Below are 17,275 nucleotides of genomic sequence, written 5' to 3' on the forward strand. Positions count from 1 at the left end.
ATGGTATTACACAAGTTCCTACCATTGACATGTGGTCCTTGCCTATCATCTTCGTTCATTTTTGTCTGCATAGGCTTTCATCCTGTATTTGTTCCACCCCTTCTTGTGATGCAAGAGCTAGCGTTCTCTTCTTTACAAGCAAAACACTGTTCTGGGTTGTTTTTTTTTATACCATCTCTGTTTCCTGCCATTATCACTTCCCTCTGTTCAGACTACGCAGTCTTCAGCTCTTGCTCTCCTGCATATCCTGACTGTACCCCCTAGACGTTTACTTCTAAGCACTAGTGATTTACTTAATCCTAGAAAGTAAATGCAGATTCTAGTTCACGGGGTCTGGAAAATAGCCTGTTGTTTAGAAAATGGTGGTTCAGTGCTTGTAGCTTCTCTCTCCGTCTTGCTTAGGCTAGTGCTAAATCAAGGGCAGCACCCCTGGGAGTCCAACCCTGAAGGTGTCATTCAGAATTGTTGCTCGTCTGCTGAGAATGAGGAAGGGGAATGCGGTTGTGGTTTTTCAGTAGTTTGTTTGCCATTGGGGCAGGCATTGGCTGAAGGGGAATAGGTGATCCGGAAAAGTAGTGGATGGGCTATATCTGTAGTCCAAAGTCTTTTTGTCTTTTTTTCTTCTGTTCTCCCACAGTTTCATTCCGTTTATGAGAAGGCTGGTTATGGGTTTTTTGTGATGAGCCGCTTATCAGTACACCTCGCCAATAACTTTGTGTGACTTCATGCGTGTTGTGTACATACTCTTTCAATTTATATGTAAAAAAACCACCCGTTCTGCTCGCTTGGCTTTAGTTCTGTACTTGGTTAAACATTGCGAGGGTTTTCTTCCTCTTTTTGTTGGAAAAGCAAACCTCTGACACCTTGGGAGAAACAGGGAAGCAGCTGTTGGTTTTTCACCTGTAACTGTTTTGTGTATTGCTTTTTTTCTCCCACCCCTTCCTTGCCAGGGTTCTGCAGTGCTCCAGGCAGCGAGTTTTGAAGCAGGATGGGAAAAAGACGCTGTGTTCCCCCACTTGAGCCCAAGCTGGCAGCTGGCTGTTGTGGGGTAAAGAAGCCCAAATTGTCTGGGAGTGGAACGCACAGTCATGGGAATCAGGCCACAACTGTACCAGGCTCCAGTTCAGGTCCTCTTCAGAACCACCAGCATACAGATGGGAATAATGGAAGGGAGAACGTATCTGACTTGACTTTGGGCCCAGGAAATTCCCCAATTACTCGAATGAATCCCACTTCAGGAGCTCTGAGCCCACTTACTCGGCCCAACGGAACTGCCAACAGCACCAAGAACCTGGTGGTGACAGCGGAGATGTGCTGCTACTGCTTTGATGTACTCTACTGTCATCTCTATGGTTTCCCTCAGCCACGACTTCCTCGATTTACCAATGACCCCTAGTGAGTAAATCCATGTGCGGGAGGAAAGCTGAGAAACCAGCATCCAGAGCTGTGGATTGGGGAGGGCTGAAGGGTTTCCTCCGGGTAGTGGGAAAACTGGTATGCAGGGAGGAACGGGTGCGTTCTGCTGCTTGTTTTGTCTACCAGAAACAAAAAATGATACGCTGTAAGTGCACAAAAAAGTAAAAATATTCTGTTATGTTCGTTGGTGGAGATGAGTGGAGCTTTGAAGAGTGGCCTTTGAGGGAGAACATGCTTAGCTCTACAGAAAGAGAGCTAGGTAAGATATGAGGAAGTGTGGTGGTTCTTCAGCTGACAGTCTGGTGTGCTGCATGAGACATGGCATACTTTATCAAGGAGTGCACACCCACTTCATGATAACGTTCTGTTAAAGTTTGCTTCCTTCTTTGTAAATAGATTCCTCTGCAAAAAATTAACTGCACTGTGCCTCCTGTAAGATTGTACTAAAAGAATGAGTGAAACTGAAATTAGAGTTTTCAGAAAACACTAGAATGATGTCATTAATTTGAAGGGGATCCTGCTTCTAATGTCAGGCAGTAACTTGGTGAAGGGACAGGGGGAGAGACATCCTTCTGTGAAGCAAGTGGAAGCGAATAAAGTAAGAAGTCAAAAAAATTTCCCGGCTCATTGTGAAACAAGTGCCGAGCCAGTGAGAATTGGACAAGGACACTCACAGGGGTGTTCAGTTGCCCAAGTTAATGGCTTTAAGCAGGGAGTGGAACCAAAAATTTGCCAGTTGTGGAACTGAAAAACTGTCACGAAGATAGAGCTAGTTGGGCAATATGGGAGAAGTGGAGAGTTAACTTTCAAGGACGATACCAAGGTTAGGAAGAAAGGAGGTGTGTGTGAGGAGAAGCATTTATGAAGGTATTTCACTTTGGTGAGATTTAGCTAATGTTTATCTGAAGGTTGAGTGTGTAGGTGTGGAAATGTTAATGTTGTTAAAATGTTTGGTGGAAGAATTATATGGGAAAGATCAATGACAGATACACCTTCTGCCGCTCCTCCAGGGGCCACCTCCAGAACAACAGATAAATTAAGGATGCCAACAACTTTTTATTTTAAGTTAATGAATTTTAAATTGATGTAAAGGAACAATGGCTTAAACAGGTCAAGGACTTTTTCCATGTATTAAATGTTTCCCCACCGTATTGGCTGTCAGTGTAGATGTAGGTTGTGCTTCCATGCAGTTATTATCTGAGCAGGATTATGGATACATGTTTTGAATGCTACCGCAGACTAAGCTGTTTAATATTGTAAATACAAGTAAGTGGAGAAATACTCTGGACTAGAATATAGAATAGTTCCAGGGACTCTCCAAACTGAAATATTTATGTTGTTTTTCCTACCTAAGCTAATTAGGTTCCTTTTAGAAAATGATACGTTAGTCTGCTTATTATTTTGTCACTTGAAATGCAAAGGGTTTTTTTTTGTTACTGTTCTGTTCTTAAATCAGTAAGAGAGATTATTTTATACAGATTCATTATTTTGGCATTAAAGGAGATTTCCAGGTGGATTTTGTTGCTGTTTCTGTTGACTAGTTTCAAAAAGGGCATTCTTTCAGGAATTTCAGTTGGTTGAATTTTATGCCCAAATTTGAAAAGTTAAAAATTGTTCATTGGGCATTTCAGTGCTGATAATTTAAAAGTATTTAAATCAGGACTCCAATGCAAAACCAGCTCTTCCCTTTTCTTCCTCTCTGGGCAGATGCCTACCTGAATTTTCTTGCGTTTCAGCATTTATGCTGTTGCTTCTAGCAACATAGTTGTATGTACCCCAGGGAAAAGCATGGGGTTTGCTGTCTTGTAGAGCAGTGCACAGGGATGATCTGTCACACTTGAGACAGTAATGTAATGAACTTCAAGCCAAATGTTATCAAATACAAGAGTAACCAAAGTGAAAATAATTTGCATTGTTGTCCTTTGTAGCATAATGTCGATGTAAGAGATCTTTGAACAAAACATAGATATATACCAGAAGTCTCAATGGGCAGACAGAAAAGAGACTGTTGATGGAAGGAATAGAAACATGCACAGGTTTGTCCTGACCTCTTTCTCAGATAACAGATTTTTTTAAATTGGTGCTGAACCCTAACGTAAAGATAGAAGTAGTCGTGAAGGTCAGGATTCTGCATAAACAGGGTAATAACATCAAAGTTATGGGGTTATGACTTGAAAACCACTGTGAATTCCAATTACCAGCTTGAGAGGATATGCACATGGACAACAATATTGATGGGAATTATGGAGCTGGTAGATACCTATGGAGTAAGGGAACCTTACATACACGTTCACAAATCGATGCAGAGAAGGTACAAGACTTGTAGTTATGTCTGAATTAATTTGGCAAATGAAGAAAATACCCCCTTCGCTGTTCAGGTTACTGGAAACATTACAGTTTTGAACCTGTATGACATGCAGAGAGTTAATTGGTTACTTCCAGTTTTGCACTTCAGTCTTTGATTTTTTTTAATAGCAGGTATTACAAACTGATACTAAAACAACACCATGCAAGTTTCTCGTTGCCATGCAAAAAAAATACTAAGATACTTACATCATAAAATCTGTACTGTAGTAGGTTTTATCCTTGTAAAAGCTAAATTCTGATTTGAACAAACTGTATTTGCTACTTTAAAATTCCCTTTGTAGTTGCAATTGGAGAAGTCAGTTTTTAGTTGCTGAAATTCCCCTCTCCTCAGCCTAGCAAACTCTCATCACACTTAAGTAGGATGTTGTGGCTGGGGGAGAAATGGTTGCCATAATCTGCTCAGGTGTGACTGCAAAGTACCGGTAAATGCTCTTGGGTGAACATGGGCAAAAGATTGTTGTGACTTTTCTCAGTACATCGGGGAAATACACTTTTCAGGGAGGGGCTATGAAACAATTGACTTATTGTCAGCTGCACCTGCAGTTTGCTAAGCACATTTATTCTTCAGATACAGAAACATCTTTTCCACAGTGACAAACTTTACAAAGGTGAAATTTTATATACTTGTACAAAATCATATATCTTTTTTTATGCCTCAGTTGTTATGACCACAGTGAAAAACTGTTGAAAATGTGCTTTAAGATATTTTAAAATATGACAGCCTTCTGAATGTAATTATGCTGTCCTTTCTGGTAATATCTCTTCTATTATAGATGCAGAAAGCTGTGTCACTTTTTTTTTTTTTTTTGGGAAGGGGAAAGAGGTGAATTGGAAATGTGAACCTGTAATTTGAATTGAAGAAGAGAAGAAACTTACTTAGATTTGTATTCTGTTAGTGATGCTTTTGATTTTCTCCTTTCCCTTTTCTGTTTAGGGTGAGTGTCACATGGGCTAAGTAATGTTTCAGAACTTTAATTAGATTAAGCTAAATTTCCACTGAGCTTGTGACCGTAATGTTTCTCAAAAATCTCCTTTGTAAGTTTAATATCTTTTTTTGGTAAGCTTTCTAACGTATTTTCTTATGCTTCATTTCTGTTTTCTGTTTCAACATATGGTGGCTAGATGAAAATGTAGAGGAATGATATCCTGAAAGTGCCTTGAAGTGTTGTTGGAAAACTGGAACAGTAAATCCTCTGTCTTGATCAAGCAAGCATAAGGTGGCTGATGGTTGTGGAAGAATGTTTCCGCTTCCTCTGTGCGCAGAGTACTTCACAATTATCACTTAAAGTCTGTTTGCCATTTTGGGTAGTACTTCTGCTGTTGGTCACAGCTGGTAACTAGATCCTGAATGATGGATTTACGCTGTGATAGAGTTTTTTAATCCCATTGTTGCTCTGAGGAACATCACTGAGCATTGCTTCGTCACTACAAAATTGTTGACGAGAAGCTCAACATGACCCGGCAATGTGCGCTGGCAGCCCAGAAAGCCAACCATACCCTGGGCTGCATCCCAAGCAGCGTGACCAGCAGGTCGAGGGAGGGGATTCTGCCCCTCTGCTTTGCTCTGGTGAGACCTCTCCTGCAGTACTGCCTTCAGCTCTGGGGTCCTCAGCACAAGAACAACATGGAACTATTGGAGCAAGTCCAGAGGAGGCCACGAAGATGATCCGAGGGCTGGAGCACCTCTCCTATGAGGACAGGCTGAGAAAGTTGGGGTTGTTCAGCCTGGAGGAGAGAAGGCTCCGGGGAGACCTTAGAGCAGCCTTCCAGTACCTAAAGGGGCCGACAAGAAAGCTGGGGAGGGACTTTTTACAAGGGCAGGGAGTGATAGGACAAGGGGCAATGGCTTTAAACTGGAAGAGGGAAGATTTAGATGAGATACCAGGAAGAAATTCTTCACAGTGAGGGTGGTGAGGCAGTGGCAGAGGTTGCCCAGAGAAGCTGTGGATGCCCCATCCCTGGAAGTGTTCAAGGCCAGGTTGGCTGGGGCTTTGAGCAACCTGGTCTGGTGGGAGGTGTCCCTGCCCATGGCAGGGGGGTTGGAACGAGATGGGCTTTAAGGTCCCTTCCAACCCGAACCATTCTATGATTCTATGACTACAATTTAAATAATGTTCTAACTATTTAGACATAAGAGTCTGTTGCCTGTATTTGAGAAATCATCCATTCTCCATGCTGGTTTTGTTGTTCAAACAGAATCCCTTCATATTTTTTGTAATGTTTTCTGCAAAAATGTATTGCTTACAAGAGCTTCAAGAGTTTGAGGAAAGTAAGTGTCTGCACTCTGGTGTTGAATCAGTTATTCTGTTTTCATGTTTTACAACTCCTGCCAATGTTTGTTTAATTTCAGAAAATTATTTTCTTAACACTGCATGTTTTCTATTGTATTTCTTTCCTTTTAAAGTTCAGTAGAAATCCATAGACTGATGTTTGGAAATCACTAATGACTAACTTTCTCATTTATGCTTGGGTTCGAAGTGACCACATCTTGTATTCAGTACTCTGTAATCTGAAAAAGTAACATCAGTCATGCTGTTTTTATAATTAGATCAGTATCATCAGTTGCCTTGCAAAATTTTCCAGCTGTTTGGATATTCTTGTAGAGCTACAGCCACCACTGTCCTTTCTTTACTGTTGCTATCTACAGCTTTTTGCAACTTCACTCACTTCTGTAGAAGTGAACTTCTTGCATTTCATATTCACAGTCGTCTTTACCTGTTTACCTCTTCATAGAGCTCTTCTGAATACTGTTGTTTGTGTGGTTCTTGCTTTTTGGGGCTTAATCATGGCTTCTAGTTTAACAGATTGAAATGAGCCTGCGGAATTTGAGAATTTACTGTTAATGCCTGTAAATTCATGATAGTAGACAGGAAAATGAAAATGCATGTGATGTTTGAGTAGGAACAATATAGTGATTTAGATATGTGTTCAACAGGAGAGAATCTATGTAAATATAATTCAAATGTAAGGTAAGCAGAAGATATGAATATAAACTGTTTGAGCACTAGGGATGGACCTAGAAGTCAGATCCTCATGGAAGTAACAGGGGGGGAAAAAAAAAAAACTTTTTTATCCCTTAATAAAACAAAACAAAACAAAACAAAAAAAAACCAAAACAAAACAAAAACAGGAAAGCTGTTATTGCAAACCTGAATTGTAGATGGTTTGTAGAATGCCTGGGGATCTTTCAGGTTCCATTTTATGATAAATAAGTAATCTTATTTGCTTCACCTATATTAATTTTTATATGGGTTGTCATGTAAACTAGTGGATGCTACTAAGTGAGGCCATTACTCACAGAGGTAATCAGTGGGGTCAAATAACTATGTTACTCATTAGAAGACAGCACAGAGTCTGGCCAGGAAGTTGTTAGTGGAGAGCTTACAGAGTACTGGTGGAGAGAAAGGAGTATGCAGAAAGGTTGGGGGAGATGTTGGGTTTTGCATGTGGAGGGGGGGTGGGGGTGGGTTTTATTATTGCTAGATAGCAAGTGAGAAAACATGCCTATCGGGGTTTATTAGAGGGAGAGAAAACAAGTGCACGTGTACATGCTCTTTTACACCTTGCTGGTCTCCCCTTAGTAACCAAATATCTCTAGAGGCTGGAGTGTTTCTCTTTTTTGCCTTTTCAGTCCACTCTTTGTGACGTGGAAGACGGGGCGAGACAAGCGGCTTCGTGGCTGCATTGGGACCTTTTCAGCCATGAATCTTCACTCAGGACTCAGGGAATACACATTAACCAGGTAATTATGTTGAAAATGAAGTAAATCTGAAATTAGTTTAATTTGCTGAAGATCTATAAGGATTCAAGGTTAAGATGTTGGATCGACATAGTTCAATTTAATATGCTTCACAATACAGTAAGCCTGAGAAATGTATGATAGTTAGGGTGAGGTAATATTTCAGGATTTAGCGGAACAGCTTTGCAACAGGTGTACTTTGGTTCACGTTTTAAGGCTAATGTTGAATCTGTCTTGCATACTAACAGTTTTGACATCTTACGTAGCACATAATTTCTCTCCAACTGCAGTAAGTGGAGGACAGCACCAGGAACCTTGCACTAGTGTTTGCGTATTATGGTTCATTAGATTAGGAAGAGATGCAAATCGCTTTCTGTGCAGTAGCAAAAAGTAACATGTTTCACAGAGGCATAATCAAAAACGGAATAATTGAACATCTGACACTTTAATTGAGTGCTTGTATTAGGCAACATGTCTTTTCTTCCCTTTAGTGCACTTAAGGACAGCCGATTTCCCCCCCTGACCCGCGAGGAGCTGCCCAAACTCTTCTGCTCTGTCTCCCTCCTCACTAACTTTGAGGATGCCAGTGACTACCTGGACTGGGAGGTGAGAACAGGTGCATTTGGAACTCTGCATTACTCTCTCGTTCCGTTCGGGTTCGGGTTAGTACATGGTGATGCGTCTCCTTTGTTACAGGGGTGTACAGGTATTGAAACTGGAATAGAAGAAATGATGCTGGAAGAATAGAAGGGCGGAGGAGGATGGGCTAGCAGTATGCTTTTGGTTGGGAGGGGATCTGAATGGGAATAAAAGAGACATGAAAGTGATTTATATATTAGGCCCAATAGGAGATGGGTGTAAATACATACATAAAAACCTGGGAAGTATTTTGATGCTGTGAATAGAAACTGGGAACAAAAAGTAGTTAAGACCGAAGGTATTAATAAGTTTTTAGGACTTTGTACATGGAAGTGTATTTAGTTTAAGAAGGATTAAATAGACTTTGTGGTTGGGCTGTTTTAGGCATGACTCTTGTGCAGAGATCTTGTCTTTCTTGCCCAACGTAAGAGATGGAAAACTGTCGACTTCTGACAAGATTTACTTCAGGAGACGTGGCAGGAAGACTGGTTAGGCTTGTCTGGGAAAGGTGGCAGAGCTCCTTTATGCTGCTAAGAGAGCTACTTGTGAGACCTGCCTGGCAAGGACAGAGAGTGGGGAAGAGAATGTCCTTATCCAGGCAAAAGCCAAACTGGCCGTAGACGGAGAGATATACAGTGGTGTGGGAATGACAGCTCAATCACGGACTCAGTGCTAGCAAACACCTCTTATTTGGCTATTCATTTCCATCTATAGGTTGGGATCCATGGGATCAGAATAGAGTTCATCAATGAGAAAGGTGTCAAACGCACAGCCACGTATTTACCTGAGGTTGCTAAGGAACAAGGTGGGTTTGAGATGGCAGCCAAACATGTCAACACATTGTGTCACAGAGTTGGGTAACAAAAATCTATGCATTTTGGGTTTGGATTGCAATGCTATCCTCGTAGTAGTGCCATGGAGCCGCCAGGCTTAATCTGGATAACTGACTCCTGATACAGCTGCTGCTGGGTTTTCATCTGGCCTTTCTCTCATCCCACATCTGTGCACAGTTGTATCTTAGTGTAAAAATGTTTTAGGGCTTAAGAAATAGAGGATCTCAAAGTATGGATCTTCCAGCTTCATTCAGCGTTGCATCTTTCCTCTTCTATGTTTCTCCCACCAACTAGGATAACTGCAGGCTGCACAGCACCAACAGGAGAGTCCCTTTCCTCCTCATTCTTGCTAAAGTAGCATCCTCCAGATGAGGGCAGGAAACAGGGCCCCTCTGGAGCACACTTCCCACTCAAATATAGTAGCGGTCACCATGGTAACTGCTCAAAATATTGCCTCCTTTCCTCCACCTAGCAGAGTGGAGTGGTCGCATCCTCCTGGCTCTGGGGCAAAAGACTAAGGTAGGAATTTTAACTCTGATCTCTCACATAGCAGTGCACTGTGCTATCACTAGAGCATCAGGTTGATTCCAGTTTGTCTATGTAAAGAGCTAAGTATTATCTTATTTTAAGGCTTAGAGAGCTAAACTTGAGTGGCACATGATTAAACAGTTTGGGGTCCCTGCAACAGAAGCAAGGCACAGACCTTTGTAAGAAGAGAGGTCATATGGAAAATGGAATTACTGTTTTATAGACCAGTTCCAATATGAGTTAAAAGGGGTTGCCATGTGCAGATAATGTGCATGCGTGAGACCATGTATGTCCAGTTCAACACTGGTATTTCTAAAGCTCAAATTTTCCTGTTAAGTTGTTTGCTTTTCTAGAGGCCTTTTAATGCATCTCTTATCTTTTTGAAACATCATTTTTATATTGAAAAATCTCCCTTCTGTTTTTCAATAGACTGGGATCAGATCCAGACCATAGACTCCTTACTCAGGAAAGGTGGCTTTAAGGCTCCGATTACCAATGATTTTAGGAAAACAATTAAACTCACCAGGTAAGTTAATATATTTGTCATCTTCTAATTTTACTTTACAGTGTTTTGTGGGTAATTTAAAGTATTTGTGCATGATGTAAGTCTTCATGCCTCTTTCAGATGAGAGATGTAGTCTGAAAGACAAAATCATAAATGCCCCGTGTTAGGCATACAATGTATATGGAATGAAGCACAATGTTTGGTCCATCCAGAGTCAAAGTTAGCATTTTCTAAGAGAAGTGCCGCTGGTTTTTAATATTATCATCACATGAAGGATCAAAAGAAGCAGAACCTTTGGAAGTTAAAAAGGTTGATTTTTCTGTATCTTTACAATTGTCATGGTTTAACCCCAGCCAGCAACTAAGCACCATGCAACCGCTTGTTCACTCCCCCCCGGTACCTGGTGGGAGGGGGGAAAAAAAAAAGTAAAACTCAGGAGTTGAGATCAAGACAACTTAATAGGACAGACAGAAAGGAAGAAAATAATAACAATGATAATAATAAAAGAATTAGAATATACAAAAGAAGCGATGCACAACGCAACTGCTCACCATGTGCTGACTGATGCCCAGTTAGTTCCTGAGCAGCGATCCGCCCCTCCTGGCCAGCTCCCCCCAGTTTATATACTGGGCATGACGTCATATGGTATGGAATATGCCTCGGGCCAGTTTGGGTCAGCGGTCCTGGCTGTGTCCCCGCCCAGCTTCTTTTGCCCCTCCAGCCTTCTTGCTGGCTGGGCATGAGAAGCTAAAAAATTCTTGACTTGGTATAAACACTACTTAGCAACAACTAAAAACATCAGTGTGTTATCAGCATTATTCTCATACTAAATCCAAAACATAACACTATACCAGCCACCAGGAAGAATATTAACTCTGTCCCAGCCAAAACCAGGACAACAATGGACTTCCTTTTCTCAGTGTGCTCCTCTGTGGATACTGTAGCTATTTGGAGGTGACAGCTGTCTTAAAACCAAACCACACTCAAATTTGGCTGGTTTTCAGAATTTCCTTGCTTTTCTATACCCCCAGCTGTCCTATTGGTTTCAACTCCCTTTATGTTAGTAAAAATTGGGACATTCTGGTTTTGTATAGAAACACTAATTTATCAGGTCGTTCCTTACCTCTGGAGAAATGAGGTGGGTATGCAGGGGTTTTTTTAACAGGAGAGGACAGGATGAAGGTTTTATTAAAATCTGGTGTAATGTGGACTTAGTATAATTCGTGACCACTTTGAAGTTATCTGTTGTGTAGCATGCTTTAGAAGCACCTGGAAATCTGTGGTCTCCCAGAGGGGACTTCATGTTTTGTGAATTGATTGTGCAATAGGGACTAAGTCACATACATGCTATAATAAACTTCCCTTTACCTGCTCTCCGTCGTTTTCTTTCACTAGCCTTTCAAATGTGAAGATGACCACAAAAGTAAATAATAGTGAAATACTGGTTAGTCAGCTCTGAAACTGAGTCGTCTTCCAGCAAACTTTATATGCCCTTTTTTTTTCCACAACAAGTGGATAAAAAGAATACAAATGGATCATTTGTTTCCTATGTGCTACTTCAGGAGTCCCCATAATTACGGTTGCCCTGAGTAGGGCTCAACTTCTGGGGCACTGAAGCTAATTCAAGCTTAGATGGGTTATTCAGACTACTGCATGAGGCAATATCAAAGAAAGTAGTTTTTGAAGTTAGTGGGTTCCTCTTGGTCGTTATTGGCTGTGAGCTAAAAGGTGATCTGTGTTGAATGTTTTCATGTCTAGGCCCTTCATATTGCATAATCTGTTTACATTATTTTTTTCTCACGCTGTTCCCATAGGTACCGCAGTGAGAAGGTGACAATCAGTTACGCGGAGTACATGGCTTCCCGTCAGCATTGTTTCCAGAATGGCACTCTTCATGCCCCTCCCCTCTACAATCATTACTCCTGACACACGGCTGCATGACCAGTCCCACTCCCCAGTTGCTGCCAACGGCTACGACATCATTGGGGCAGATGCCTCCTCTTCCTGGTCCAGTTACTTCTATTACTGCACCATTTTATGATGCTAGCTTCCGTTGCCAAGTCTGCCTTCCAGCTGACCTGGGGGGAGGATGAGAGCGTGACAGAACTTCAGGGGCCCAAGCCTTATCTCAGCCTTCCCTCTGAACGGGGGTTCAGTTGGATTGGGGCTCCATGCCTATGAACTGTCCTGAGGTGCAGAAGACCTCAAGGAATGAAAGTGCCACTTCAGACTGATCCGTTCTTGTGTGTTACCGACACTCTGGAAACTTGAGTTGTTCGTTATGGAAGCCCCCCAGATCAAGTAGGAGCATTCCCCTGGCAGCCTGGGCAACGGAGTCCAACAAAACATTTTTTAGGTTCTTTTTAATTTTTTTTTAACCTCTGGTATCTGTTGTGTACTGAGAGCTGATTGCAGTCCCCACACATCACAGGCGGACATTATGATATTGGGGAGGGTTGAACATCTGGATAGCACCTCATCCTCACGGACAGAAAACACTGCAAGATGTGAAAAACCTTTGGATGGTATTGCAGATGAATCCATTATTTAAATAAACCCTAGAAGGCTTTAATTATCAGATCCCACTGTAGGCTGGATTCTGTATAAATCCTCTTGGTTTACAGTTTTTTGGGTTGTTAGACAGTGCTTTGTTATGCAGCCTGCTGTGAAACAGAATGCTGTTATGCCTGTAAGAGAGCAACATGGCACATGCTGTGTATGTGAAGGACAAAGTAATTGAGTGTCTCTGGACAGTCTTCTGTGTTATGACCAAGTTTTGTGCCCAAACATTTGTACCAGAGCCTGACTGGATTAGGGATGGGGAGGGCTTTGCAGGGCATTGACGGTAGTCACACAGGTGAGACTAGTGACTGAAATTTGTTTAACTTAAGCTAACAGTCTCGGGGACCTTCCTTTTGATAGGACAGCCACTTTCTCTGGTGTGACTACCGATCTTGAGAACTGTGAGTATTCCAGTTTATAGCAGGCCTATGGAATAGAGCTATGTAGTTTCACTGGTAAAGTTATTATCTTAGACAGTTTAGTCGTTACCACATCGAGGCAATGAGTGGGAAAATCTGCATTACCCAAACTGTGTGAAACTCATGTGCATTCTGTATTTCTTCTCCCATCATTGATGATTACAAAAAATACTCTCTTCTAAGAGGAAGAGAAGTTATCCAGTTGTTATTCTGCAGCGTCATTGAGGCATGTCATAAACTCCAAATTATGACACTGTCTCAATGAGGTCACAGGACTTCAAAATATAATTTGGGGTTTGGTTTTTTGTTTTGTTTTCCAAGTTTCTGGAGGGTCAACAATGATCAGGAAAGAAAATACAGGTGCATAGCAGAGTAATGGCTATTTGGTTGCATATATCTTTAAAGCTTGCTTGTGTGTGGTAATGATGGCTTTTAGAATTGGCTGGTGTTTCGAGACTGAAATTCTCTCCTGGTGTGGCAGGGAATAGGGCTGGTAGAAAGCTCAGAACTGCATCCTGCTGCTCCTTCTGGTCCTAGAGAAGCAAACAGAATTGTGCAGTTTTGCTTCATGTTGGTGCAACGTTCTCCTGCTGGAGGAGAGAGATGTGAGGGAAAGGAGGGGGTCCTATTCTGGATAACGGTGCAATATCGACCCAGCTTTCCTCCTGTACTGGGTCATTCTTACAAATTGCCACTTTTCCCTTGTGATGTTCTTGAAAAGCAACTGAAGATTAAGGGATTGTTTCATGATTTCCTGCTGCTGAGAATAAATTGGTCTTGTTACAAACTCGAGTGGTTTGTAATTACTCTCCTAGGTGCCGTGTAGTGATGGGGGAGGGTGGTGTCAGCTCTGGACATACCATTCACCCTTCAGCTGTCAAACAGTATGATACATAGGGCTACACTCATTACTGTTCAAGTGTTCTATGTTAGAATTTAATTTATAACAGGTTTAAAAAAAGCAAAAAAAATGGTGCTAAAACTCTACCCCTGAGCACGCTCAGTGAGACTGGTCATGCAGGCATATAGTGCCAGGCTTTTCAACAATATTGTTTCTTTTTCAAATGTTTGCCCTGTTCTGTGTCTTCAACAGTGTATAGTGTTTTCCTGGTTTCATTTATTTGAATAGGGGATGACTAAGGGGTGGGGTAGGGTGGGGAGGGGAGGGTTAACTGTCATTTTTAAAGAACAGAATTTTAGGATTGAGTGACTTGGTTGGTTTAAGCCTGAAGTGGGCTAGATGGTTTGGGACTGGGGAAGCCTTATCCTCTCCCACTTCCATTTCCCCACTCAGTCTGTTTAAAAAAAAAAACAAAAACAAAAAACAAAAATGCCTCTAAATATGTACTGTGTTCTCGTCTTGTTGCAGTGAGAAGAGAAGCTAGCAAATCAGAAACACTGGTCTGCTACCTAAGAAACAGGCCCTCTTAGCTTTAGTCCCGTAAGGGTCCAGCTATAAAATCAGTTGAAAAGTGTGTCAATAGTTAAGTTAGCTCAGAAAAATGTATGACAAGGACAGGTGGTCTCAGGAAATAATCCCATTTCTAGATCATTACATGGCAGCTATGCATAAGGATGAAAGAGGTGAACTAGAAACAAAATGTACTTTGAGTTGCCTCAAGATGGAGGCAATGAAAATCAATGACCAATTGATGTAAGAATTTCTCTGTGGTTACTCAGCGGGGACAGCAGGTTAGAACTACTCCTCAAAGCAACTGTTACCTGGTTTGATCTGGATTTAACTCATCCTTAGAAGCAAGTGCCTTTTGGTCTAGAAGGGCTTATTCTCATGACAACCACAACTGAGAAATAATCTCACTGCAACTATGAATTGTCTTTGTTTTACAGTAACTACAGGAGAATGTCTTTGATCACTGGAGTCTGTCAGTGTTGGAATGTTTCCACTGTGAGGTTCTTAATTATTTTTTTTTCATAATGTTCAACAGTCAATCTCAACTGAGGCCATTTCAGTTTGGGAATGTTTTATGGTCAAAATATCACATATCTACAATTTATCAGAACAAAAAAAAATCTGTAAGAAAATCTACAAGTTCGTTTTAACCTTTGCACAGAATAATTTGTTTTCATAGTACATTAACAAACATCTCCAATCTTCACTGACTATTAGTGCTGTTTTCTGTTTGTATTCTGGAAACTACATGTTGTTTTGTTGGGGTTTTTTTTTTTGGTTAATTTATTTCCTTAAAGCAGGAGACCTCTTTTGACCTTCAGTGCAGAGATGTCAGACCAATTCTTTGTATTACACTTGGTTGCCTCCTATCTATATAATAACTTCTGAGTGTAAATAATTGAACTCTATCCTCTAATGAAGTATTGTAGAGAATAAATCATAATGGATAAAGATTATTTGTACTGTCCTCTTTATATGGTTTCTCACAGCCTTTATGGGGGATAAGATGAAATCTTTCTCATCTAGAAATATGAACAATATACTACATGTATGAATACCAAACCTCTAAATTACATTAAACGTTCAGAACAAGGGAGGTTGCCAGAATGGGATGACAGCTCTCTGGAAGCACAGAAATAGTCAAGACAGGCTCACTAGAATAAAGTGAAGAGAAATTGCAGGAAAAATAAAAACAAAGATTAAATATGTTTAATTAATAGCGGCATAGCAAAGTATCTCTGTATCCTGAAATAATGTTTGCTTGACAATAACTCTCTCTTAGTTGTCATGATGGTGAAATATATAAAGCACATACATGCAGAACTCTATATTGTTCTGTAAATCCTGAATTTGTAAATCTGGCTTAAACTACCAAAATTGTTCTTTGGGGTTTTTTTTGTCTTTTAAAATGAACTAATGAAAACAGATTATCTGTACTTCACAGGATGTAGTCTTCAGGTGAACCAAAAATTTTATTTTAGGATAAAGTGTTTCTTTTTTACCAATCTTTCTAGATTTCTTTCACCAGTCTTTCTAGAGTCTTACTAAATATTTTAATGTTTGCTTTGTGACAGAATCAATTAATTTGTATAATAGTTTTGATGCACGTACCTCTGGCTTAAATGTGGGGGTTTTTTTCCATACACTTTCAGGTTATTGCTAATTTTTTATCTATGGCAGATGTGTAGTTAAAAAATCCTACATTTCCTGTTTATGGTTCTTAGGAAAGGGCAGCCCTGGGTATCAATGAAGAACAGGCATAAGACCCCCAAAAAAACCCAGCCAAACGAAGGAGGAGGGTAGTTTTGGCTTAAATATGCATGAGCAGCTCATTGACTTCATTGCAACTACAAAGCAAAAACCTATTTTCAGAAAATACGCTTCTGGTACCAGTAAAGCTAGAAAATAAATCCCCTATGCAAGATGAGGAGTGGGTTAAGGACTCTCTGGCTAACATGATTTCCAGGTGACTCATTGTAAATTGTGAAGTTTACTGTATAACAAGCATCCACTGTTGTTATGTGCCCAGGTAAGTTATCAAGTATATTCTCTTAGTTTCTTTGGCTAGAATACAGTGAATCATTTGTATATTTTCATGGCATATGTTTTTCCTTACCTGATTTTTTTCGTTTCACATTGAATCAGTCAGATACAAAATCTTTGTCCGGTGTCTTTCATCAGAGGTTCTTTTGTGTGTGGCGCTTTCTGTACCTGCAGTAACACTCAGCAGTTCACAGTGAAGATGAGGCCAGGTAGAAGGGTGTGCATATGACTGCACACTGAAATAGTTCAATCCAGACTAAATATAAACCAGGATAATTCTCCAGAAAACACTTTCTTCTGTTGTTCCTTCTGTTTGAAATAAGAAACAAAATGAATTAGTCATTTAGCACTCACTTCCTTCTAAAATTACAGAAAGTTTAGGTGAAATTTCTACAGGACACGTCAAATAAAGAATACTTGAGCATTTTTATTCTAAACACAAAAAATAATTTTATTTTTGGACAAAATTTATATTATAAGCTACCTAAATGTGATCGAGAAATGCCACTGCTTGAAGATAAAATTAAAACCAGAACACTTTCCCATGCAACTCAATAAATTAACATTTATACTGACATATGTATTAAGAGGTTTGCTTTCAAACTGAATTGTAGCACATGGAGCAGTAGGATAGAAAACTTCCTAAACTGGTTTTGCTACAATCTGGGAAAAGATGACCTGTGAATATGTTTGATGATCACTCCCAAAACACGGAAAACCCAGAAGGCTATTGTTACCAATAAATGCTCCTTAAAATAAGTATGTAACTACAGATTGACCAATATCCAGATTACTGAACCATAATTTTTTTTT

The 17,275-nt window shown here is 40.5% G+C and overlaps 1 protein-coding gene across 1 annotated transcript; it reads left to right on the top strand.

Moving 5' to 3' along the window:
- The first annotated feature begins 948 nt into the window (after positions 1-948).
- Positions 949-12,376, top strand: AMMECR1L (AMMECR1-like). The gene is made up of 6 exons (XM_009700061.1): positions 949-1,395; positions 7,415-7,525; positions 8,014-8,128; positions 8,876-8,966; positions 9,952-10,048; positions 11,842-12,376. Exons 1-6 carry the CDS (start codon positions 989-991, stop codon positions 11,951-11,953), a joined length of 933 nt encoding a protein of 310 aa, XP_009698363.1. The 5' UTR covers positions 949-988; the 3' UTR covers positions 11,954-12,376.
- Positions 12,377-17,275: the final 4,899 nt, after the last annotated feature.

The sequence above is a fragment of the Cariama cristata genome, unplaced genomic scaffold (assembly GCF_000690535.1).
Source record: "Cariama cristata isolate BGI_N322 unplaced genomic scaffold, ASM69053v1 scaffold21385, whole genome shotgun sequence".
Classification (NCBI taxonomy): Eukaryota; Metazoa; Chordata; class Aves; order Cariamiformes; family Cariamidae; genus Cariama; species Cariama cristata.